The sequence below is a fragment of the Entelurus aequoreus genome, linkage group LG17 (genome assembly GCF_033978785.1).
Source record: "Entelurus aequoreus isolate RoL-2023_Sb linkage group LG17, RoL_Eaeq_v1.1, whole genome shotgun sequence".
NCBI lineage: Eukaryota > Metazoa > Chordata > Actinopteri > Syngnathiformes > Syngnathidae > Entelurus > Entelurus aequoreus.
Window position 1 is genome coordinate 49,694,266 of NC_084747.1, and position 27,745 is coordinate 49,722,010.

A 27,745-nucleotide genomic window follows, 5' to 3' on the forward strand; every position below is an offset into this window, starting at 1 on the left:
CATTTTCCCCACATGCGGGGCGACCTGCAAGAGCCAAGCAGGCTAAACTGTCAATCAAGCATGGATGCCAAGGCTTGACAGGAAAGCACCCAAACACACTGGATTGCTTCCCATAGCAGCAAGAGCCAGCTCAGAGATGAAACAACACATGAATCAGCAATACACTTGACAGCTGCTGCAATATCAGGGATGCAATAAATCCCGACCTCCACCATCGCTGACAACATTGGACCCTGTCAGCCAGAAGACCACCTGTAGCCACGGTTTGTACTTCTGAGCCGTGTCTATTTGACGAATGAATGTTTGCCAGCATAATACAATGTGATTGCTCAATGATGGAAATAAAGACATAAGAGCCACTACTGATTTATGAATGTGATGTTAGCACCACATTAAAAGTGATGCATATTTGGTTAGGATAAATCTACAAGTAGTTTGTTTAAATTCACTTTTGCTTAAGTCTTATCTCCAGCTGTTTACAAACTACACAAATCTACATAAAAAATAAATAAATAGGCAAATCGTTATTGGTCCTGAGAAGCAGAAAATTATTAATATTAGCTTGTTGTGTATTTTATTTTTTATGCAGATAGGTGTTGTATGTTTTATTAATTATTTATTTCACAGAAAATAGCAATTTGTATCATTTTTACAGTAGGATACAGAGACCACACAAATCCACTCTGCATTAGGTCAGGATTATTAAAACTAAAAGACATTGTAGAATTGCATACTCTATTAGTGATGTTCAAAGCTAGAAATAAAGTTCTTCCGAAGGACTTACAAAAGTTATTTGAGTTCACGTCTGAAGATGAGAACCACAGAAGGCCGTATGATTTTAAACATCCAAGAGTGCGAACAAATGTGAAGCAAATGTGCTTGTCTGTTGCTGGTGTGAAAGCATGGAATTCTCTAGACAAAGACTTAAAAAGTTGCAAGAATGTCCTTGAATTTAGAAAGAGTTACAAAAAGAGACAACTGGAATTATATCAAACTGATTTTTGATTTTGATTGGACGTGTCATTTTGAAAATGCTTAAACGAAAATTCAAAGTATGTTGGAGTTGGGGTGTTGGTGGAGGGAACAGTGATAAAGTCATCTAAAATAATTTGTGTTAAAAAGGGGGCAGATAAATATAAGAATAGTATTCTTCCATCTGCTCCTTTCTGATCATGGAAATGTATAAGAAACAAAAAAACAATGAAAGCGTCAACTGTATATGGCTTGTATATATGCATTTTCATGAAAGGAATAAAAAGAAATGATGATGATGATGATGATGAATTAAGATATCTGCAAACATTTAAGCAAAAAACGCTGTAGAGATGCTATGACTATGCAAAGCTGCACTTGCTGTATGGCTGTAAGCCCATGCAGATGTGTATTTCATTTATTGTATGTTTTATTACATGAATAGTTTTAACCCAGTTTTCTCGGATCGGTCTGTGACTAATTAGGGTATGGTTTGTTACAGTGGAGGCCACTATTGGAGTATATGTGATCAAGTTTAGGAAATAGGATCTTACATGACTGATCAAGGTGGAGAGCTTGGATCCATCCTGGATGTTCTTTTCGAGTATGTTGAGCAGCTTTACCAGCTTGTCTGATGGAATCTAAAATCAGAAAAAAACATTAAGTACAATGAAATTCACCAATGTTTTAAGAGTAGATTATATTTTGTAAATATAGCTATACCCTGCCAGTGATGCCCATGGCCTTAATTTTAGCCGATTCGCTTCCCAGCTCGTTTAATTGGTGCTTCCCAAGCAGCAGTTCCTGAGGTATCTCATCATCGTCTGCTGTCAAACATGATCCAATTAGTGAGTGCACATTTAAAACAGAACTTGGTAAATTACAGTATAATTTCGAAGCCATCTGTGATAATTACCCATGGTGGTGAAGTCTACATCCTCAAGGTTCTCCATGATGTTGTCGATGCTTGTTAGGAACCTCTTGAAAGTGGACGAGTCCATCAGCTCTTCTTGTGTAAGCTTGGGTTCGTACGCTTTTCGTTTCTTCTGCTTCTCCTTCATCTTCATTTTTCTAGCAACTGAGTGGGAAAAGGCATTTTTGCTAAGTCCAAACAGAAAGAGAGAAAAATATGTACTGAAAACAGACCTTCGCTCATGCTGGGTGGCGGTGAATCTTCATCAGAGGAGTCCCGGTAACGACTCCCCGAGCCTCGCCGGCCATCTTTGGGCCCGCTTTTCCGATGCTCACCTGAGATCCGTCGTTCTCTTTCCTCAAATTCCCATGATCTGTCTTTGTCCCTACGCTGACGTTTCCTTGCAGCTGTGAACATTACAAATATGTATTTTTGAGCTACAGATCATACATACACCTAAACTCTCAATTACCTCTGACAATAAGCCATTACACTGTCATTATTGAGTCATACTGTGTTTTGTGCAGACAGCATGAAGCTAATCAACCCGACTCACATTCTCCGTTTGCGTCATCATCCGAGCTGACCTCTGCGTATTTGGGCTTATCATTTATGGTACTCCGCTTCCTTTTGTTCATTTTGACTCTTTCACAAAGGGGCATAGTTGATTCAATCTCTGCGAGCAACTCTGGAGGCAGCTCCTTTAGGACTGCTGGGTCCATGCCACCTGGAAATGCCACAATGTATCATTATATGCATAGTGAACACAACATAAAAGCAAACAACATATTGAAGAAGTTTAGCCAACAAGTTTATTTAAGTGTTCTACTTTTATTTTGTGTCTTACTTTTGCCAGATTTTCCTGAGGAGAACCTGTTCTTTCCAGACTTGCTGTGACGAATGATTCTTTGAATCTGGTCTATGGAGAGCTTCTTCAGAACCACCACAGGCTTGGGCCTCTTCTCAAAGTCATGCACCAGACCCAGTCGCTCCAATTTTACTTTTGGCTGGCCCCAGATTGTGCTTTCGGTCGGGACTGCGCTTTCATTGTCGCGTTTGATCTGAAAGAGGAAAAAAAAACGGCAGTCAGAGACGCTCTCTGTATCGCTTGCTAATTGAGCCTAAAATTTTGAAAAGAAAAATATGAGATGGTATACGGTCAACAATGGTGCAAACTGATGAGCTAAGCGACTCTGATGTTAGTTTCCAGTATAGTTCTGGTGACAGATTTAAAGGAATACTCCACAGTTTTCTTAATGTTATTGTTATGACAAACAACAACACTTTCATTAAAATTGCTCGGAAAACAAGCGGCCTTGATTATTTCCCAAGTACTGATGTTGATAGACTGCATACTCCAGAGGCATTCATAACGTTTGAGAAACAGCAGTGGAGTATTTTTTTAAGATTCTTGCCTTCTTGCTCATAACTATGCACTAAATGTGCTAATTTATAAATAACACAAAACGTCTACTCTTTAAAAAAAATGGTTAGATGCGGCGGGTTAATGGGTAACAAAATTTGAAAAATTACCCCGATAAAGCAAATGTTTATAAATGGCAAAACTAATATGAAAACAAGGGAGAGCGGTGATTTTGTGAGATTGCAAGCAGTGACATCTGAATGATTGGAAGTTATTTTTTGTCTGGGTCGATCCAGATCACCTTAGGGATCTGGAAGTTCTTCAGTGCGCCACTTTGTCCTCCCAGGAGGTGAGCAGGGAAAGGATTTGGAAGCTTAGCGACAGAAGGAGTGGCAGTCGGCTTCAGACCATCTTGCCTATAGCTGCTTCGACCAGGCTCCCCGATGGAAGAAGCCCGGAAACCAGATCTATCTCGGTCATTTCTCAATCGAGCATCGGGAGAGCGCCGGTCTCGGCTACCAGTCTCACTCCGATGCCTCCTATCTTTCTCAGATTCTCTGTCCCTGTCTCGTCCGTGCGATGGCTTTGGCAACTCTGCCCGCCTGTCTGAGGACTTCTCGTCATGTCGGTGCTTTGACGACTCCCGAACTTCTCTTCTGCTCTCATGTTTATCAACCCTGTTCTTGATGACTTCCGGTCGTCCGTCTGGTTTCAACCGCGAGGCAGTGTCAGACCCTTCTACAGCGGCTGGCCCACTACCTGGTTCTTCAGGCCAGCGTTGGGCTTCTAGGGCTGGAACAGGGGCAGCCAGACAGGGGTCGAGCTGGCCATCAGCTCTCCCTGCCTGCTGGAGGTCGATGCTCACCATGAGGGGAGGACGACTGGCACCATTCCCAGCTGCCGTGGCCTCTTGCGGGGTCAGTTTGCCAGCATTGCCCCCTCCTGTGGGTCCGCTTCCTGGGGCCCCGGTGGGACCACCGGGCCCCCCTGCGCCGGGCTCCAAGGGGAAAGAGTCTTGTTTCCTCTTCTTCAGGGGCTTGTCTGTAGAATGAAAATAATAACCTTCAACATAACAGAATACTGCTATTCATCCAGTACATGCACCTTCTACATACCTTTATCTTGGACTTCCTTAGAACACTTCTCGCTCGCTGCTTCTCGTTCTATCCTTTCGATTTCTGCAAGGGCATCGAGCTCTACCTCGTCGTAAGGGGAACTTGGAGGCTGGGCACCACAGACGCCCCCTGCCTGCTGGGGTACCTGTTGGTGCCGGGCTCCCAAGTTCTGCTGGAGAACAGGCACCTGCTGGAAGCCCAGTTCTGTCTCCATATTGTCCGAGTTGTGGTCCATGCCTGGCTCAACATCACCTGATAAGTCAGGCATGTATTAGACTTGCTTAGCTTGCATAGAAGTGTGTGTGTGATGTAAAATGTTTTTATACCTGGTGTATCCGACTCATTTGATTTGACCCTGGACAATTTGAGCGTGAGTTTGGTGGAGTCCTTGTTTGGAGAGCTAACAATGTCATACATATCTTTCTCCTCTTTCACAGCGGGAATTTTCTTCCGTTGCTGGATCTGCTGTTTGTGGTCGGGTCCCCCCTCCCGCAGCGAGGGTGTATACGGGGGCGGCGACTGCAATATCAGCGGGGGACGAGAACTCGCTGGGAGGCAGTAGAGAAAAAAAAAATGTGAATGAACTAAATTAACACTTGTATACCACATTAGCGCAGTGTTTGCGACATGCGTGAAAAACAGTTCCTGTTGTCCTTACACTTGGGTGTTCCGTCCCCCGCTGCTGGAGAAGAGCCAGACTGTGGCGACCGCAGAGGGAAAGAGGGATTTCTTAAGGCTGAGTCTCCCTCCTGGATAAAACACACATGGCAGATTCAATCAACTTCAGTATGACACTAGCTACAGATTGCAGGTAACAGTGTTATCTCGAGCATCCCATATTTATCTACCTTCAACAGTGTATGATTGTAACGGAGTCAATAAATGCCAAACACTCAATAAACACAGTAATTACTATGGCATCTGTAAAGCTGATGTTCCCAGTGTAGTTTTAAGTGCTGCATACCCTCATGTGAGCCAGAGTCTTCTGCAGTGGGTTTGAGTTTGGCATAACAGGTCTATTCTTTTCAGAAATATGTGACTCTCATAAAATAAATACACCTACAACAAATGTCAACTGCAGGAGGCTACTTCTCAGAAAGAAAATACACAAAATGCATCTGTTCAAATAATGGTATCCCTTCTAAAAAAAATATGTACCTCTCATAAATGCCTCAAAGTCCCTGCATTTGAGTAAATAAACACAGCTAGCCACTATATAAGACAATTGGGAACATTTTCCAAGCTTCTGGAGGCATTTCTAACATTATTACTTTTTCTGCTGGGACAAAGAAGGATTGTCATCATGTTCTAGTACCTCACTGCCAATTCGATGGACAATGTTCAAGTAGTCGTCAGTGCCGTGTCTGTCTGAGTGGTGGTTGGCAGTGTTGGCCATCTGCCCAGATACCTTTCCTTCATGGAGGTTTGGTATACTTCCTGGAACCATAGGACTAGCCACAGACACTTTGAAGAAGAAAAAAAACACATTTTATATATGTATCACTGAGGGATTTGACCACTGAAACAATACTGTGAACACAAGTACGATAAGAAATGAGCATCATTACCATTGTTTCCTCTAATTTTTCATGTGTCTGAGAAAAAGGAAAAACTCCCTGAGCATTCAGTGGAGCATAAGTGAGCAACATCGGACGTGCAGATTGTGGCCATACTAGCAGCACACATGACATCAATAACAAGTTAAATGTTGTATTATTATAATCCAATGACAGCAGTCATTACGATGAGATTATTTTTGAATATAAGTGATTTTGCCCACTTACAATGAAAATAACAAAAAAAAATCTTGTTTTTCATGAATTGTATACCAGTATTGTATGTCTGGGTAGGGGTACTGTTTCGGAATAATTTGAACCACTTTCAGAGATCACATGTAGTTTGCCTTAAAATATTCACATGTTGCACAATGAGATATAAGTATGGGATAAAGTGTACATTCCTGTAACTTTTTGTCTGTAAAATAAATTTTTTTTATTAGCATTTCTGTAATCTAGTAAGAGCATTTCATGATTAATATCCATAATTTAACATTCTTAATAAATGACAGTAGAGTAAGCACACATTTATTTGATCGGGGAGTCATAGTGTAAGGACCTAGCATATACAGTTTGTGTAGTGTTGTAGTTGTGCGACTTTTTGTGTGGCTATAAACGCATCAGTGGCTAAGTGCCATGAGAGTGTGTGTTGGCTCAAGTGAGAGAGAGCAAGCGGCTGCTGTTGATATGACAGAAGACAAAGAGTTGGCTTTGGCCTGGTTTGTACAGCAGACAATGACCAGTTTTGCTAGATATACGTTTTTTACTAATGTTTTTGGTGTGGCTACGACCGACAAACAGTTTTGCTCAATAAAGTGATCAATGGAATTACTGTCCTCCTTAAAGCGTCTGGACAGATGTTACAATAATTGAACAGTGTTGACGAACATTGTTTTATCTGTTGTGGCCGCTTGTTGACACCTGTCAGTTGCATTGTTGCATTGCAAAATCCTACAGAACAAATTGTTTATTTTGTTTTAAGTTCAGATTGGATATGATTTTGTGCGCTGCATAGTTTTGCGTGAGCTGTGTGCAATTGCATTGATTACTGCTGGCATGATACATAGTTCCTAAATAGTGCAATGTAAGAGAGGAACAAGCCACTCACCTTGCTGTATCTGCTGGTGTTGGTTATAGCTTGGTGGTTGTTGGTGGGGGAACTGCTGGATGTAGCCGGGGGCAGGGCTCTGGGGGGTGTAGGGACTGGGCACCGGACTATTTTGCTGGCCAATGTACCGACTATTGGAGCCAGCCTGAGGCGCCACGAAACGACTAATTGGAATACAAAAGGCGAATGTTAGTTAAAATGATGATTGAAACAAGAACATAGGTATTAGCACTAAGTAAACCTGCATTCTGAGAACACAGACCCACCTTGAAGGATTGGGAGAAATTGCTGTGGGCTGGAAGTTTGCTGACTGGGCTGGACTGTGCATGGAATTTTGGGTGATCTTAAACGGTGGTACCACTGGCTGCTGCATAACTTCTGTAAAATAAATGAGGCATAAGTAAATCAGACATTTAAGCCCATGTATACATAAGTATGTATGATATGGCGTGCTGTCAGTGTACTTTTCTCCCTGAAAATGCCAGGGTTCCTGGCCAGCATGGTCTGCAACAAAAGTGGTGCATCTCCCTCGGGCTCATCGCTACCCAGGTTGTCCTTTAGCTCTCTGCGACAATACACAAAGAACAGGTTCAGCCACATCCAGTCAAGTTGTGATGGCAAAGGTGTTGCAGCACACAAGTAACTGGCATCCATGTTTTTCTTAAGCCTAAAGAAAAATCAACAATCATGCATCTCCATGCTTTTTAACATGGTGGTGGTGACCATACACAGTAATTGTCCTGGACATATCCAGGAGTTGGGACCTTTAAAAAATATCTGGCTAAGATTTGAAATAATCAATCCGCAAGTATTAATCTGCTATACTGTTTGGATCCGCCATCAGAAATTACTTATCATGATGCCTAACTTTGTGCATACATAATATTCATTACGTGCAGAAGAAGAAATTATAGTTCTACATCTTTGACATAAACATTTAGTTAAAAAATACAAAACAACATGCTGGCTCATATAGCTAAATAAATATATAAATATCAGGTTCTCCATATTATTTAAATTCACGGGGCAGGGCATAAAAAAAATCCTGTATCCTAGGAGGGAGCCTGACAGTAAATAATTGGGGACCACTTAATTAACATACACTACCGTTCAAAAGTTTGGGGTCACATTGAAATGTCCTTATTTTTTAAGGAAAAGCACTGTTCTTTTCAATGAAGATAACTTTAAACTAGTCTTAACTTTAAAGAAATACACTCTATACATTGCTAATGTGGTAAATGACTATTGTAGCTGCAAATGTCTGGTTTTTGGTGCAATATCTACATAGGTGTATAGAGGCCCATTTCCAGCAACTATCACTCCAGTGTTCTAATGGTACAATGTGTTTGCTCATTGGCTCAGAAGGCTAATTGATGATTAGAAAACCCTTGTGCAATCATGTTCACACATCTGAAAACAGTTTAGCTCGTTACAGAAGCTACAAAACTGACCTTCCTTTGAGCAGATTGAGTTTCTGGAGCATCACATTTGTGGGGTCAATTAAACGCTCAAAATGGACAGAAAAAGAGAACTTTCATCTGAAACTCGACAGTCTATTCTTGTTCTTAGAAATGAAGGCTATTCCACAAAATTGTTTGGGTAACCCCAAACTTTTGAACGGTAGTGTGAATGCAAATTTTTTTGACTGTGGAGTGGGGTTGCAACGATATGTTGACGACGACAACATTTACAAATACAATTTGTCACTGACAAATTTATTTGGCCCCTATAGCACCAGTTGAATAGCCCTGACATATAGTAATAGAAGCCATCGCAACATTTGTTGGCAAAGATTTACGGCCTCAAAGTGAACCACACTATGGTATGATCATGAAACAAAAACATCGGACTGAAACGATTACCGTGGAACCTCGATTTACAAACTTAATATGTTCTTGAACAGGATTCGTACATCGAAAAGTTTCTATAGTGAAGCAGAGTTCCCCGTAAATACGAATAATGGGTTCCAGCCTTGACAAAAGTCCCTATTTTAGTTTAGGTTTGACCACTTTGAACACAATATAAAGTGTCATACAGTACTGTATATAAAACAAACGTAACAAAGGGTGATGGATCATCTTTCTATTTAGAAACAAGCTGAACTTTTGTTCGCATTGTTGTATTAGAAAAATGAGCGTTGCTTTACTTCTAAACCAATTCATACACTGTATGTTCATGTGTACCTGTGATTAAGTCGACATGTTTGTACAACCAATGCTCATATTTGCGTAGGATTATATGTCTAAATGTCTGTACAACCAATGCTCAATAAAAAAATTAAAGAAAAAGGAAAATCCACCCACAAGGAGCAGGAGGAAAAGTCGCAGACAAGAAGTGCGAAGGACGGGGTCTCACTCTCCTCCATCGTTGCACACACCCCCTCAATTGCAATTTGTAGTAATGGAAGTTTTTAATACAAGTTTACTTTCACTTGGAGTTACCTGATTTTTCCAAAATTTCATTTTTGAGACTTTTAAGAAGGTTTAAAGCAAACTTTCCAAAGTTTTTTATGGTGAAGAGAAAAAAAGAAAGTATATTTTTTATTTTGAAACAGATAAGAGACATTTTCAATATTTAGGTATAGACTGAATCGAACCAAATTGTGATTAATCGATGTAGTACCTTATGAATCAAAATCTAATCCATTCAGGAAATTGGCCATAATGCCCAAGCCTATACATGTATGAAGATTTCTCAACATTATCATTTTCACAAAATGCTATTTTCTTATATAAAAGGTAGTTCAAAGGGTTAATGTTTCTGTTGTTATTGCTGCAATTTTAATTATCTTTTGTTTACATACAAAATTACTTCTTTTTATCAGCACTTGGCCTGTCTTGGCTTTTAAATGGAAACCAGTTTAATATACTGTAGTTATTATTTTTGTAAAAGCCTAATGGGCAGCACAGTTCATATTATGAATACATATTAGTTTAGTTTATTATTTCTTCGGTCAGTGGTCAACAAAATAAACAAACAGTTTTACATCAACAAACAGTTGTACATTCATAAATTGAAAATGTTGCAGACCGAACGGGTTTAGGCTGAAGTTGAACACTTATTGCGCCTAACCCTATAAACGATGTCAAATACAAGATGAGCTTAAAAAAATTATGACATTTCCTTTGCACAACATATTATAAATACACTTTGTACACAACATAAACACTGTTCAAATATATACACAGTAAAGACATGTGAAAAAAATACATATTAGTGAATTAAGTTCATCTTTATTGTATTAATTGTCAGTTAGCAAATGCCTATAAATATCTCAAGCTGAATTTAAAAGCTGATGGCTAAATTAGAGCCACTAAATAGTTGTATTACATGTTCATAATCCAATTAGTCGACTAATCGTTTAACATAGTCCATTCCTAGTAGACTATCAAAATAGTCGTTATTTGCAGGTCTACTGTGAAGTGAACCCAAGGTGTAGAAAACGAATGAGTTAACATTTTTTTGAAAAACCTACATGTGCTCTGTGGAAACCTGGCTGAGGCCATGGGCAAGCTGGGAGGCCAGATTCTCATCCCGACATCCCAGTAGGCAGGTCACCTCCTCTGCGATTCTCCCATTGTAAAGGAGGCTCTTAGTGGTGGTGGCCGGTAGGGGGGACGGAAGGGGAAGCTGGTTCAACACTAAGACAAGAGATTAGACTGACTGATTAGAGAAGACTGTTATTGCTCATCTTGAGAAGACATGACAACAGTATATGGACACAACTCACAGTCTGTTAGGCTAGCGATCCCAGCGAGAGTGGTGATGGGAACATGAGGCATATCCCCATTCATGCTTGAGGGTGGGGGGGAGTGTGTTGATACACAGGAAGATCAGGGGGGTCGATGGACGACACCCGTCCTCACATCTCCTGACACCTAGGGAAGAAGAGCCAACATGCCCTTTCAGCACTGACTGACAGAACAGCAACCAGAGGAGACGCCATTCAGTCAATGTTTGCAACATATATATATATTTTAAAATATTGACACAATTTCATATGCTTACATTCATTATTTGCAATAACAAAATCACCAACCTCTCTAATTACATTGAGCTCGTACCTAGGCCTGGGCTGATAACACATTTTGCATGATGGTATTGACCAACAAATTATTGCTGATAAATTATATCATTGTCAACATTATTTTGAGACCAAATTAACCACTAATGTAAGGATATTACATAACAAGTATACCATTTCAATTGCAATAAACCTGTATTTCTCGTATAACAACATTGTAATTGGAAGGTAAACTTTTAAATCCCCAAGTTAAATAAAACTAACAACAATAACATACACTTTGTCTGTGAGCAAAACTTTGCACTTGAATAAAAATCAAAACCAAAAGCAATATTTTGTGCATATGGTTACTGAAAGTATTTTATCTTCATTCTTTGATTTTAATTTGAACTATGATTATTTTATTTTATAATTTTAAATGAAATTATTCTCACGGTTATCTTATTTTTACCTTCTTGTAATTTTCTGAAAATCACTTTGAATTGCCGTGTGTGAAAAATGTGCACTATAAATAAACTATAAAATAGGTTCTGTCTCTGTTAAGGAGGGTGCGGGGGACCCGCAAATATACACAACTAAAACAATAAATAACATGGCTAAATAAAGTCTTGACAAACAAAGTAGCACTTCAATATTAAACATGTAGGCAGAGATACAGTTGTACATTACTTAACTGACAATCAAGTTAGGACCTTTGTGAACTAAAGTGCAGAGTAATAATACAAACACAACAGTATAAGAATATGTATTAACAGGCCATGTGCAAAAAAAACTTTAGTCTGGGATTAAGAGCAAGGAACACCATCACGTCATGACAACATGACACGTCTGTCAAACGTTTGCAGCGTCTTACAAAAGGCTAGTTTTTCAACTGTTATTAAGGGCAGCATGTCTTTGGCGATGTAGTGAACTACACATTCTGTGAGCGCACACCCTTTTGCACTGTCTCGTTTGCATTGACCTTGTTCATCAAACACCTCAGTGAGTGTGGCCTGTCCGGACAAAGGTTCTACATCTTCATGTGCACGTCTTTTATGAGTTGGAAATACTGAGTCAGTTGGTTGTGTTTCAGGTGCAGGGTTTCCCCTAAAAGTAGTTCAACATGGCGCACTGCCACGGCAAAATAAAAGTCGCAACACCTTAAAAATGTGGGTATTTTACTTGAAGACAAATTTAAATAATACAGGGTTTCCCCTAATGTAATTGAATGTGGCGGACCACCACAACATTTTTAGTATCGCTACACTTGGAAAATACGTTTTTTTCCTATTTGAAAACAAATTAAATATAATGTATTGTATCACCCACAAAAAAATCACACAAAGTCTGATGCTATTTTTAACTTTTATTACCAATCTTATGATAACCAATGGCAGAATTCCAACAGGTTTTACCTCCCGTGTCTACACTTTCGTCTCTGTTAGTCTGCGCTTCCCCGCCAGACACAACTACACTTCCTCATTCTTTGCCAATCACCTTTCAGGGACGGATAGTGTGTTTGTAAAAATGGGAAAAACTGACATTAAATCCAAACCACACAAACAATTAACATTCCCACCAGCAGGTCGTTAAAGTTTGAATGGATATATATATCGCCTATTATTTGAGCACTATTGACAAATGATGTACCGAAAACTCGACCACCGAAAAAAGACTTTTATTACCTAAAACAGTGCTGCCGAACCCGGATGTAAACAAGACAAACGCCATTGTCTGAAGCGTTGTCAGCATGTCTGCAATGTGGACATAACCAGATATACCCGTGGACAGTGATCTACAAAACGTGGAAAATATTAAGAGGATATTGGCGGCTTTTAAGAAGAGAAAGTTCAACTGGATCAGAGCGAAGCAAATGTGACGTCATGCTCGCTATCGCTCGCCTCTTTGGTCAGGGACATCGAGGGACAGAAGTAAAGAGTCTCTAAACACAATTACATTTAATAATAACACCAGAAAGAGAAGCTAGATTTGTTGCTAGTTGTTTTTAATAAATATTAGAAGTCTCTAGACACTTGAAAAGTTCTCAAAGTACATTGTACAATAAGAAACAACAATTAAAAATACAGCAAAACGATATAAAAATATATCTTAATACTAATTAATAATAACAGATTTGTTTTTAAATGTATGTATACATTTTTTAAATTTTTTTATCCAATCCAATCGACTTTATTTATATAGCACATTTTAGAAAACAATAAAAGTTTCACAAAGTGCTGCACAGGAGTTAAAACACATTTAGAAGCAGGATAAAACTAAGGAGAGTCAAATGTAAAATAACACCAGTGAATTTTTTGTTTTAAAGAAAATCATATCATCATAGCAGAGTCATTGTGACTACGCCCATAACTACGCCCCATGACCATGTCCCCACCGCCACAGGTATCTTGGCAGTCTAGGAGAAATCCTGTAATACATTGTATGAATGGATATATAGCCTATTATTTACACACTATTAACTAAAGGTGCACCAAAAATTTGGCCACCGAAAAACTCAGCCACAAGCAAGACACACGTGAGTGCCTGGAGCCTAGGCGGTAAAACCGATGCACCACCCGTGCGCCCGCACCTTGCCTCCGGCGGCTGGGGTGTTGGCTCCGCCAACCACCGGAGGCGCAGTGCCCCGCTTTGCACTGCAGCTTGACCGACACAGCACAAATACACACCAGGATGCGTTCAACTTTTGTTCAGAATCAGATACTTTGGCAACAGCTGTTGCAACTTCTTTTCCTTGACTGTGGTAGTGTCACAGTGCAATAAAAAGTGTTGAAGCAAAGTGTCCATTGCCTTCATTGAGGAAGCATAAAGTGCAGGGGTTCCCCCAAATGTAAGAAATCGTGGCGCAATGCCAACGCAAAATTAAAGCCGCCACACCTTAAAAATAAGTTTTTTTGACGTTAAAACAAATGAAAGTACCGTATTTTTCGGACTATAAGTCGCAGTTTTTTTCATAGTTTGGCCAGGGGTGCGACTTATACTCAGGGGCGGCTTATGTGTGAAATTATTAACACAATACCGTAAAATATCAAATAATATTATTTAGCTCATTCACGTAAGAGACTACACGTATAAGATTTCATGGGATTTAGCGATTAGGAGTGACAGATTGTTTGGTAAACGTATAGCATGTTCTATATGTTATAGTTATTTGAATGACTCTTACCATAATATATTACGTTAACATACCAGGCACGTTCTCAGTTGGTTATTTATGCGTCATATAACGTCCCCTTATTCAGCCTGTTGTTCACTATTCTTTATTTATTTTAAATTGCCTTTCAAATGTCTATTCTTGGTGTTGGGTTTTATCAAATACATTTCCCCAAAAAATGCGATTTATACTCCAGTGCGACTTATATATGTTTTTTCCCTTCTTTATTATGCATTTTCGGCCGGTGCGACTTAATGTCCGAAAAATATGGTAATATAATGTAATACAGCCTTCAAAAGAAGACAAAAGTCTGACGTTATTTTTTACTTTTGTTACCAAACTTATGCTAACAACTCATTCTCGGCCAATCCCCTTTCAGGCACAGATGTTGTGTTCCCAATCAAGGGAACAATGAACACCAAATGAAAATTACACAAACATAAAATTGCTCATTATTGACTAGTGATGCACTGAAAACTCGAGCGCCGAAAAAAGACTTTGATCACCAAAAACAGCACTGCCGAAAACGGATGTTGTGATGAAGTAAACAAGACGCACACGATTGTCTAGAGCGTAGTCAGTATGTCTGCCATGTGGACTTACTATAATATTATAATAATAATACGAACAGACATCTACAAAATGTGCATGCAAATATCAAAAGGACAGTGGCGGCTTTTAAGAACAGAAAGTTCAACTGGAGCCACAGCGTGAAGCAAGTGAGACGTCATGCCCGCTGCAGCTTGCTTTTTGGGGGGGGACATTGAGGGACATAAGTAAAGTCTCTAAACACGAGTGCATTCAATAATAACAAAAAAAATGCTGGACCCCCATCGCCACAGGTATCTTGGCAAGCTAGGGAAAACCCTGAAGTGGGTTATTCCACTGCAGCCAAACTGGACAACTATAGGATAAATGCCCACGGACGCCAAGTGAGTAAATGAGAGTGAATGAAAAGTGGGTGCCGGGCTCGCGCATGATGATTGGATGATCTGTCTAAGGCTGAATCCCTTTTTTAATGACAGCAAAATGAGCAAAGTAGTTTTGCTATCATCTTTTTTCTCCAAATTCCTGCTATCGCTACTGTTGCGTTGGTAGTCCCAGGCTAACTTGATGCGCTGTGTGCAGGCTAGCGACCCCACCTTTCTGCACAAAAACAAAGACACTTGATGAATGAAATGCGGTCTCACCCCCTTCCTTTCATTCCACTATGGTAGAAACGCTCGCAGCTGCTGAAACCGATGCAAAGAATTACCACTCTTTTTTTTACGATTTACTATTCCGATTGCACTTTTGATTCCACTTAACGGTTTGGTTCTTTATCATTTCTCTTATTAATTCTCATTTGGATAAAAGGATAGGAAACAAGTTGATTAGCAACTTAAAAGACCCACCGCCTCGCTGGGGTGCCCCAAAAAATATTTTGTTTTGAAAATAACTATAATAAAAGTAGTAAACAAAAATATAAAAAAAATTCTCTGTGACAAATGACAATGACACAAAAATGTTAAGTAACACGTTTACAATTTTTCAGTTTTTTTTTAAATGTATATATACTATATAAACCGTATTTTTCGGAATATAAGTCGCACCGGCTGAAAATGCATAATAAAGAAGGAAAAAACCATATATAAGTCACACTGGAGTATAAGTTGCATTTTTGGGGGAAATGTATTTGATAAAACCCAACACCAAGAATAGACATTTGAAAGGCAATTTAAAATAAATAAAGAATAGTGAACAACAGGCTGAATAAGTGTACGTTATATGAGGCATAAATAACCAACTGAGAACGTGCCTGGTATGTTAACGTAACATATTATGGTAAGAGTCATTCAAATAACTATAACATATAGAACATGCTATACGTTTACCAAACAATCTGTCACTCCTAATCGCTAAATCCCATGAAATCTTATACGTCTAGTCTCTTATGTGAATGAGCTAAATAATATTATTTGATATTTTACGGTAATGTGTTATATTCACACATAAGTCGCTCCTGAGTATAAGTCGCACCCCCGGCCAAACTATGAAAAAAACTGCGACTTATAGTCCGAAAAATACGGTATATACACTGAGGGCTTAAATAAAAGTACAACTATCCATTTTTTACCACTTGTCCCATTTGGTGGCGGGGGGACTGTAACCTATGCCAGCTGCACTCGCGCAGAAGTCAGGATACACCCTGGAAAAGTCGCCACCTCATCGCAGGGCCAACTGACAGACAGACAACCATTCACACTCACATTCACGCACTAGGGACAATTAAGAGTTGCCAATCAGCCTGTCCCCAATTGCATGTCTTTGGAGGTGGGAGGAATCCGGAATACCCGGAGAACCAGACAAAGACAAAAACAACCAAGTCAAGTAGAACCGTACACTGTGCAATTTTGCAGTTTTGCAACTATCAACTATAACAATTACCATTATTTAGCAGAAAATCAAGCATGTATGATTTTGGTGACGTCAAGCATGCCCACAGGTATCGATAAAGGAATTGTTAACAAAACTGTCAAATGATTCCAAGGAATCGAAACACTGGGAGCCGGTTCTTAAGAGACGGTTATTGATTTCCATCCCTAACTAAGCTACGAACAATGGGAGACCGGGCTTTCTGCTTCGCCGCTCCCAGTCTGTGGAACGCTCTCTCTGACCACCTGAGGGCACCACAGACTGTGGATGCTTTTAAAAAAGGCTTAAAAACCCTTCTTTTTAAAAAAGCATTTTTTTTTTTTTTAATTGTATTTATTTTTATTATCTTTCATTTTTATTAATACACTGTAGCACTTTGAGGTTGTTTACTCAAAGTAAAATGCTTTTTACAAATACAATATTTTATTATTATTATCATTATTAACTCCTACCATTTAGTATTTGATCAAACATTTCGAGACATACTGACAATAGGCAAAGAACAAGAAACATTCCAGCATACATTTACATATAAGACGGCACAACCTGTAGTGCCCGGGGTCCCAGTCTCCAGATATATCCAAATAAGTACCAAAGACTATCTGTGTATACAATACAGTTAATATATTGCTGGATTACAACTACGTGACATAGAGGCCATCCCCCTTAATTAATTAATTGAAAAACATTCTAAATGGCTACTGTATATTTACCTTGAGCAACAGATGTGAGTATCTTAGGTCTAGTAGTGAAAAGACAAGCCATATATCATCAATAAACAGCTGAATGTGATTTAAAAGATTCAACATTGCCAAGCTATCCGGTCAACCACACTTTCTTCTACACTCGCAAGAAGGCACATTTATGTCTTTACACCTAAATGGGTACTCGGATTAAGCACTACATTTTTGGAGTTGATCTCTTGTTGCAAGTCAAATCATTTGATGTCATCTTTAATTATGCCTCTGCAGTTGTTTTAACAGTGTGAAAATAATATTTTGTGACAATGTTTAGCTAAATGTAGCTACTTCCCTGTTGTCCAGCAATTTTTAATACCAACAATATTTTGTGATAATAAAATATGTTGTTGCTTTGGGTAACGCAGCCCACAAGAGATTTATTGATATACTTTTTTATTACCATTTAGCGCAGCTAAAAATTGCATTGTGGTAACGTAAGCAAGAAGAATATGGTCATCTGGAGAGGAGGAAACATGTCTGCAGTGTGGATTTATTCCAATATATCCAAGATAGACCTGAGAACAGCGATCTGCAAAATGTGCAATGTGGAAATATCAATAGGATAGTGGTCTTTCAAGAATGGGAACCGCCAGTTGGGGCTGCTGCGCCAGGCTACAGTGTGACCAGCTGTGAGAGCTGTGGGATAGCGGAGGATCGCAGCACCACTTGCTGCTTGGTGGGGACACTGCAGAGCGTGAGTCTCCAATAACAATAGAAAGAGATGCAAGAAGTGTTGGTAATTATTTTTAAATGAGAAAAAAAGAATAATTAAAAAGGATTGGAAAAGTCTCCAGATCAATTTGGAAAAACGTAAAGAAACTTGAAAAATGGTGGTATCGTTTATTAAGGGTGCATGATTATGGCCAAAATAACAATCACAATTATTTTTTATCAATATTGAAATTACGATTATTGATCACGATTTACTGTTATGTAAAACATATTTTATTGCACTTTCTATTTTAAACAAACAGTATGTGAACTTTCATTTCGAAATGAAACTAAAAAAAAAATCAGTTATAAAATAACATTTACAAAAGAGCAAACTAAAAATAAATATGCGATCATAAAGTGCAAACAAGTGAAAAAAATATTATGTACAAAAGGCACATACTACAAGGAACGCAGTGTACCGCTCGCAGTATATAGTATATAGTATATAGCAGAGGTGGGACCAAGTCATTGCTTTGCAAGTCACAAGTAAGTCTCAAGTCTTTGCCCTCAAGTCTCAAGTCAAGTCCCGAGTCAAGACAGGCAAGTCCCGAGTCAAGTCCAAAGTCAAGACTGGAAAGTCTCAAGTCAAGTCACAAGTCCTGCATTTTGAGTTTCGAGTCCTTTCAAGTCCTTTTAACCACAGACTAATATTTTTACACAGATTGTGTATGCTTTTAAAACGCTGTATTTATTTATTAAAACAAGTGCATTTGAAATTGCAAGAAAAAAAATAGTGCTGACATTGCAATTCATAACAGCACTATTAACAGTAATTTTAATAGTTTAAACAATTTTAAACATTTAACTAATTCCTTTACAGAATAAACACATTTGCAAAAACAAACATTAACATACTATTGGTTGTATTTTATGAAAATAATATTACCACAGAGTTGAGAAGGAGCAAAGATCTTCAATATTTGTATGTGAAAATCACAAATAAATCTTCTGGGGGAGGATGACGCCCCTACAGGGGTTTGGTTTACAAACTTTCAGCCCCACCTAAAACAAAATTCACCAGCCGCCACTGATTATGATGCATTCTCATTTTAGGCAAAATATAAGACAATACTTTCTTAACAGTATAATTGTAACCAGGAATAAGTCTTCAAGTAACAATATTCAAATACTAACATTGTTGGGTAAAACAGCATTTGGTTTTATTCTGAATGTAGTGAAACAAATTGGTGGTTTTAGCTGATATAAAGACTTTCAGGTGTTTATATATGTTTAAGTATTTGGCAGACGCTTTTATCCAAAGCGACATACATAAAAAATACATACATAACAATCACTGTAAACATTATCATTTAAGGGAAGAATGTAATACAAAATATCAATACAAAGTGTCAAGACAGAATAAACTCTCTGCTGCTGCAGCAACAGAGATACAGTCTATAGGTCCCTAGGATATATAGATATCTAATGTATTCATACATTGTTTATGTAGGATATACGCATGTATATATAACCTAATCATATTGTTTCTTCAATTTAAAAATAGCTTACCGTTTTTTCCCCCTTCTCTGGGATTATATTCCCAGTTTTGATCTCGGACGTCTGGTCACTTATAGCGTATAAGAATATTATATTACTGTTAAGCAAACTATGAATAATAAAACTTGCCAAAACATGTGTCCGTTATCATAGCTACACGTATGACAAAAAAACGCGTGAAAATCAGTGGTATTCAGTGAGGTAAAATGAATTAAATGCGCTGACAGTTCATTGCTCCTGACAAATGAATTGCACTGAGTGGAGCGGATCACCACTCCAAGATGGCGGCCCCGCGTCTCGTCTGCGCCAGTAGGCAGTAGCGCTCGATACTGCGTACCCTTAAAACATGTCTATGGTTATAACGTTAGCAGTGAGTTTACAGCCTCACTGATTTAACTACACAGCAAATAAAATTCATGTTACTTAGCCAATAAACGTTATCTTACATTCAAAACTTACCCTTCTTTGGGCAACTTCAAATGTCGAACGAAGTTGGAAGTTGTTGCGTCTCCGTCTGTAATATTCGAACTGCGTGATTTGCATACGCAATTCGTTTTTTGTTGACCAAGTCGTAGTTTTTATACCCGAACGAAACCAACTTTGGCATAATTGTTTCTCTCTGCCGCATTGTTTGACAACTCTTGTTCGGTGGTTGTCCTGCAATTTCATTGGATGAATGCTGTGTGATGAAAACAACGTATAACTAATTTGATTGGCTGTTGTACTGACAGCACACCAGCTGACAGGCAGCACACACGCTGATAGACAGACAGACACGTACAAAATGAAAGATACGGCGCGCTCCCAAATAACTTTTTAAGCTTTGGGTTTTGGGGAAAGTAGCAAGTCATGTCAAGTCAAAAGGCTCAAGTCCAAGTGAAGTCACAAGTCATTGATGTTAAAGTCTAAGTCGAGTTGCAAGTCTCTTTACATTTTGTCAAGTCGAGTCTAAAGTCATCAAATTCATGACTCGAGTCTGACTCGAGTCCAAGTCATGTGACTCGAGTCCACACCTCTGGTATATAGTACCGGTATATATGTGAGCAACCATAACGCTATTTGGATTAGCTTTACGTTGCGGACAAACGATGGCAGTTGAGGAAAGAAGGAAAGTGTTTTTAATGCATAACCTGTCTCCGCAACTCGATACTTTGTTTAATTGTGCAGACCAACGCAGCTTTGTCGTGCAACTTGTTGTGGCGTTTGTTGGTTTATACGGGCGGGAGCATTTTTGGGTTTGGGGAAACAAAGGGAAGAGTGCCTCAAGAACAGTGAGGCGTGCGGGCGTGTTCCGAGGTTTAAATATCTACCTGTTGCAGGTCTCAAATTTAACCACGGCAAGTGCCGCGACCGCCCTTGTCACTTGCCGTAATGCCCTAAAAAACTGACCAGCATCTACACCAGGAACACGCCGGGACCGCCCTTGACTTTATACTTGTTAATGGACGAGGGATGTAAAGGTAAACGATATAATGATAAACCGCGGTGAAATTCCGGACAGTTAGTAACACCGTTTAATTTTTAAATTATTGAAAAAACGTCATTTATTAATGTATTCTAGGCAGCATTGCTCACTTCCCGGTAACGCACCGGCAGCCGCACTTCCGAAGATTGCGCATGCGCAATAGCTTTGTTTGCAATGGCGGAAAACAGGCGGACCTTGCTGTTGAGATTTTGCCCTCATAGAAAACAGACAAAATCTAAATTCCTTTAGTAATTCAATTACCTTTTGGTAAAGTAACGAGTAACTAGAATTAACTACTATTTAAATGTAATTTTCAGAACATGGTCACACAGTATCATGTGATCATGTCTGCGCAGAGCAGATGTGCACAGGATTGATATTGCGCAAGCACGGTCTGCTGCCCACAATGTTTCTTTACCCCAAATAGGATAGGATAGACTTGTGTTACGTCTTCGACGCATGGCTCCGATTGTCGTGTTCCCCTCCAACGCAGGAAACAAGCAGGAGCGGCGTGCAAGTAAGATTAAGTCTTTTTTAATAAATTAAAAGCAGGACAAAAATACAAGACTGAAGATGCTAACAAGCGTGGAGCTAAACAAAACCTAAAATGTCACCAAGGGTGAAAAACAAGGAATGCTAGCGTGTACAAAATCAGCGAGGAGAAAAAACCAGGAGAACGTAAATGTTGCCCTAGCAAACATTGACCCAGCAACTACTGCTGGGTGACAGGAAACTATAAAGGGGAGTGATTAACCAAAACACCTGGTGGGAAACACTAATTGCAAAACTAAGACAGGTGAGGAGAATCAGTGCCCATGGAAACCAACAGTAAACAGGGAAAGAGGGTGCACCCAGGAAACAGACTAAAACAGAAAAACTATCAAACATAAATCATGCCATGACCCGGGTAACGGATCATGACAGACTTGTATTCATCCCACAATGGGAAAATTACGTTGCTGCAGTCCAGGTTTTACATAGCAAAAGTAAAACGTAAAGAAAAACAAACGAAGAAAAAAAAAAGGAATAAATACTACATATGGGGGAAATCGATTTTTAGATGCATCACAATTCGGACATGGACGATTATAAAATCGTTGAGTAAACGCCAATAATCGATAATCGATTTAATAAATCTAAATGTAATGCAGATGGCTCTAAAATTTGTCTGACTGCAGTGAGCCACCTCACCGAGAGATTCAAACAGCTCCTTTATTTTAGGGCACCTATGTTTCAGTTTTTCACACATTTCCAATCATTTAATAAACGTAATGGGAATTAAATAAACTGTTTCTTGTTACAAATGCACTGTTTTTAAAAGTTGAAAATGATAAACGCTTATTTAGTCAAACAAAAAGAAATGTAAAACTGCATCAATATACAAATAAATTAAAGATGCACCAATAATTGATTTGTAATCGAATCGTAGCTCCTGAATCGTAATCGAAATCGAATCGAATGAGGTGCCTATAGATTCCCACCTCTACTACATATTGAGCACTAATATTTATAGATAAGATAAAATAAAATAAAAACACTAACAACCGTATTGCACACCAAGACAAAAATCACTAATTACATAAGAGCATTGTAAAGTCTTATGACTTTGGGTAGAAAGGACTTGCGGTAGCGCTCCTTCTTGCACTGTGGATGTAATAGTCTAATGCTAAAAGAGCTACTCAGGGTCTACACAGTGCCATGCATGGCGTGAGAGGGATTGGACATTATAGATGTCAACTCGGTTAGCATTCTGAGTTCAAACCCCGGCCGAGTCATACCAAAGACTAGAAAAATGGGACCCATTACCTCCCTGATTGGTACTCAGCATCAAGGGTTGGAATTGGGGGTTAAATCACCAAAAATGATTGTCGGGCGTGGCCACCGCTGCTGCTCACTGCTCCCCTCACCTCCCAGGGGGTGATCAAGGGTGATGGGTCAAATGCAGAGAATAATTTCGCCACACCTAGTGTGTGTGTGACAATCATTGGTACTTAATTCTTCTGTCAGCCACCTCCTCAATGCTGTTTAGTGGGCAACCTGGGACAGTCAGCTCTATTAATCAGTTTATTAAGTCTGTTCCACCTCGGCAAACCACGGCATAGAACACAGCATAGCAGCAGCATAGCAGTGACTCTCACGCCTCAAAGGACCTCAGTCTCCTCAAGAGGTCTAGGCGACTTTGACACTCCTTGTACACAGCATTTAGATTGTGAGTCCAGGCCAGGTTATTGTTGAGGTGAACACCCAGGTATTTAAATGAGTCCACAATTTCTATATTCAGTATGATCCCTGAATGTTCATAAGTGTGGGTGGTGGCGTTGACTGCCGGAAGTCAATCACAAGCTCTTTTGTTTTACTGCTGTTCAAGTGCAGGTGTTTATGTGCACATCAGTTCAGTTGAGTTCAGCTTCAGTTTATTTCGAACAAGCATACGATACAATGTAATGCACCACACAATTCCAGTTGTTTCATTACAGCACGTCTGAAAAGGAGTAGTAAGAAACAGAGCTTATTTAATCCTACCCCTTTTCATACCATAGCAATTTTATCCAATGTCCTTGTTCTCTGTAACAGAACAGTGAACAAATAAATAATAAATAAATAACATACAATAGTAAGCATACAAATATTAAATACATAAATAATCTTTGTCTCAATAAAAAAAAAAAGTCGCCGAACCCTGAGATGACTTCTCGGTATTCCTGCTCGCTCCCCTCAGACACACATCCTACCACTGCGGAGTCGTCATGCCTGAAGTCTGAGGTGTAGAGCGTGGTGAACAGGTAAGGTAAAAGCACCGTCCCTTGGGAGGCCCCTCTGCTGTGTCGTGTTACTATGGTTGATGCGCTTTTTTATGGATTTATTTTAGGAGCAAAATGAGAATGAAAAGGGTTGAAATTTGTATTTGCACGAGTGCTGCCTTTTTATTATTTCCAAGTTACACAATCTATTTTATTCGAGTAATTTTGTTGCACTGTACAGCCCTGTCAAGATAAAACCAATTCAATGTACATATGTTTATGCTAAACTCTTTATTTTTTTATTTTTTTTTAAGCTTTGTTATCTTGCTTGTGTGTTATATGTAGGCCTCGGCCGATAAAACATTTTGTTCGACGATATATTGATCTGCAAATTATTGCCGATAAACAATATTATTGCCATTATTTTTTTGAGACCAAATTAACCACTGATGTAATGACAATACATAATAATAATGGAAGTGATCTCTTTCAAATATTTTAACATTGTAATTCAAATGTGAACTTTGGAATACCAACAACAAACAAATATGTATAAAATATAATTTGTCTGTAAGCAAAATTTTGCACTTGAATAAAAAAAAAAAAATCACAACTAAAATCAATAAAATAGGTTCAGTTAAAAAGGGGTGGGGGACCCTCATGTATACACAACCAAAACAATAAACAAAATGGCCAAAAACATGCACCTGGGGATAGGTTGATTGGCAACACTAAATTGGCCTTAGTGAATGAATGTGAGTGTGAATGTTGTCTGTCTATCTGTGTTGGCCCTGTGATGAGGTGGCGACTTGTCCAGGGTGTACCCCGCCTTCCGCCCGAATGCAGCTGAGATAGGCTCCAGCACCCCCCACGACCTCGAAAGGGACAAGCGGTACAAAATGGATGGATGGATGGATGGCTAATGTAATGTTAACTAAAATGACCACTGTTATCATTATTATCGTGGTATTGTTGAATGTGCTAAAAAGTACTTACACTGGGCCTGGGCAATATATCGATAAAATTCATATTATTAGATTTTAAAAACAAAAAAATCAAAATTCCCTGATACCGAAGTACTTGTCAAACTACTTCCATAACGTAAATGACCGCCATAACCACAACACCAGGGGGAGCTCCACAAACCATGTTAAACCCAGATTCCAATCTAACAAAGGTCTTAACTCATTCTCCTTCTATGCCACATCAATATGGAATGCACTCCCAACAGGTGTAAAAGAAAGTGCATCTCTACCCTCCTTCAAAACCACACTAAAAGAACACCTCCAGGCAACTACAACCCTAGACTAACACCCTCCCCCCACCACATCCCACCTCCCCGGATTGTAATTAATCAAATGTAAATACTTGTTCTTATCCTTTCTGAGCTCACTATGTTCACTGCTCGCTGTACATATCCTACGAAGTCAGACCTACCGTATTTTCCGCACTATAAGGCGCACCTGAAAATCTCCAATTTTCTCAAAAGCTGACAGTGCGCCTTATAATCCGGTGCGCCTTATATATGGACCAATATTGAGCCACAACAGGTCTCGCAACTACGGGATGCATAACGTAACCCCAGCCTCTGCTGTAGCGTCTATTCGATGCGCCTTATAATGCGGTGCGCCTTATATATGAACAAAGTTTTAAAATAGGCCATTCATTGAAGGTGCGCCTTATAATCCGGTGCACCTTATAGTGCGGAAAATACGGTACGCTGTTTCAATGTCCATTTCTCAGATGATATTATTGTTGATGACTGAAGTGCTGACGGGACGGCGTGGCGAAGTTGGTAGAGTGGCTGCGCCAGCAATCGGAGTGTTGCTGGTTACTGGGGTTCAATTCCCACCTTCTACCTTCCTAGTCACGTCCGTTGTGTCCTTGGGCAAGACACTTCACCCTTTGCCTCTGATGGCTGCTGGTTAGCGCCTTGCATGGCAGCTCCCGCCATCAGTGTGTGAATGTGTGTGTGAATGGGTAAATGTGGAAATAGTGTCAAAGCGCTTTGAGTACCTTGAAGGTAGAAAAGCGCTATACAAGTATAACCCATTTATCATTTATCATTTATATCAACCAAACCTAACCCCCCCGCCCCAACCCCCTCCACATCCCACCCCCCAGATTGTAAATAATGTAAATAATTCAATGTACATACTCTGATGATGATTAACTTGTGTGATGACTGTATTATGCTGATAGTATATATTTATACCATGAACTGATTAACGTGGACCCCGACTTAAACAAGTTGAAAAACTTATTCGGGCGTTACCATTTAGTGGTTAATTGTACGGAATATGTACTGTACTGTGCAATCTACTAATAAAAGTCTCAATCAATCAATCAATCAATCAAAACGTTTGTTTCAAAGAAGAAAAACAATTGTTGTCAGTACTTTGGTTTTGTGGCAACAGGCGTGAAACAAATTATTGCACACTGCAAAGCAGCTGCACAAAAAAACGCAGAGTGCGGGAAATAGAACTACCTTTCGAGGCAAACAAGACCGCAACTTACGCTAAAATGCAGCGTATTGTGTTGGAATCATTTACACAAGGTATGTATGGTGATCAGAGTTCTGATGATACGTGGAACGCTACTGCTGATGTGGTTGTAAGTATAAAACTTGTCAGCGTCAAAAGCACAGCAAGTTCAGTGCAGGAAATATTCTTATACTAGTAAAAGCAAATACCAGAACTAAACACGAAAACAAACTTGAAATCAAATAGAAAGAGGCAACATCACACACGGCAGAAAACAAACACACGCACGCATACACACTACTGCTAGTTACGAGAGAACAAATCAATGATTGAAGTGAAAACCTTCAGCTTGCAATCCAAACAATACCCCCTTTGTGGAGCCATGACAGCCATGGAAGCCAATTCAATCACTTTATTAAACAGAAGTAACACAATCCAGTAAAAACATTTAACAGAGATGCTCGAATTGCCGACAAACTGCCACGGCTAAGATAACACACACAAGTGTGTTGCTGCTGTCTCTCTGGGCAATAGGCACTGCCTTTTAAAGACACACTCACGAGCACTACACAAATATGATACATCTCTCTCTCAATTGCATAAGCCGGATATTTTTTTTTTTTAAGTAACGCATTCCTTTAGTAATTCTATTACTTTCTGATAAAGTAACGAGAAACTGTAATTAATTACTTTTTTAAAGTAATTTTTCACCACTAAGATGGGTGAATAAAAAAAAGCCTGTGTTTATCCACTTGACTTACTGAAACGATAGACTTCTCAATGTTTTACGTGGTTATTTGCATACAATATGTAATACTACATTTTATTTACAGATGTATTCTATTCAAGACAGAAGTTTTAAGTGTTCACTATTAATCTCATTGTTGGAGATAATTATGTATTTGCATGCAACAATGTGCAAGCTTACATTTTTGTTAAAAGTATTTTTTTTCAAGACTGTTAATTTAGTTATTTGAAAATGATTCCATAAAAAGTAAAATTTATAGCTGGTCTAAAAAGAACATTATTCTAATTAGAATTTTGCTAAAAGTAAGATGCAGTGTATGCAGTGTAGGGCTGGGCGATATATCGATATACTCGATATATCGCGGGTTTGTCTCTGTGCGATATAGAAAATGACTATATCGTGATATTCGAGCATACGTTCTCACGCAGTTGCTTTTAGCTGCAGGCATTACACTACAGGCTCTTCTCACTCTTTCTAGTCTCTGCTTCTCACAGAGACATAAAACAAGCGCACCTTCTTACATACGTCACATACGTATACGCCCTCGCGGAGCAGAGAGGTAGCGGCATGGGTAACGTTAGCTGTGGTGCGAGTGGTAATACGAGAGAAAGAAAGTGCGAATCTGGTAACAAATGAAGGAAGAATTAATTCCCAAAAAAACAGCAGGGGGTCCATCGTCTGGCGGTGGTTTGGCTTCAAGTGGGAATATGTCGAACAGACAACCGTCATTTGTCAAGTGT

The 27,745-nt window shown here is 39.2% G+C and overlaps 1 protein-coding gene across 4 annotated transcripts in view; it reads right to left on the bottom strand.

The window, feature by feature from the left end:
• nipbla (NIPBL cohesin loading factor a) overlaps positions 1-27,745 on the bottom strand; it is an 86,580-nt gene that overhangs the window by 31,652 nt on the left and 27,183 nt on the right. The window contains exons 3-19 of one of the 4 annotated variants that reach the window (XM_062025846.1): positions 10,758-10,905; positions 10,503-10,668; positions 7,492-7,592; positions 7,294-7,405; positions 7,028-7,191; positions 5,679-5,827; positions 5,022-5,112; positions 4,779-4,911; positions 4,690-4,718; positions 4,364-4,615; positions 4,114-4,289; positions 2,733-2,946; positions 2,442-2,612; positions 2,119-2,292; positions 1,889-2,050; positions 1,696-1,799; positions 1,527-1,613 (exon numbers count right to left, since the gene is read on the bottom strand). In XM_062025846.1, the coding sequence (XP_061881830.1) occupies positions 1,527-1,613; positions 1,696-1,799; positions 1,889-2,050; positions 2,119-2,292; positions 2,442-2,612; positions 2,733-2,946; positions 4,114-4,289; positions 4,364-4,615; positions 4,690-4,718; positions 4,779-4,911; positions 5,022-5,112; positions 5,679-5,827; positions 7,028-7,191; positions 7,294-7,405; positions 7,492-7,592; positions 10,503-10,668; positions 10,758-10,821 (2,349 nt within the window). In that variant the 5' untranslated portion in view covers positions 10,822-10,905. Of the gene's footprint in view, positions 1-1,526; positions 1,614-1,695; positions 1,800-1,888; positions 2,051-2,118; positions 2,293-2,441; positions 2,613-2,732; positions 2,947-3,549; positions 4,290-4,363; positions 4,616-4,689; positions 4,912-5,021; positions 5,113-5,678; positions 5,828-7,027; positions 7,192-7,293; positions 7,406-7,491; positions 7,593-10,502; positions 10,669-10,757; positions 10,906-27,745 lie in introns of all 4 variants that reach the window. The other 3 variants (XM_062025844.1, XM_062025843.1, XM_062025842.1) reach the window with 3 other exon arrangements.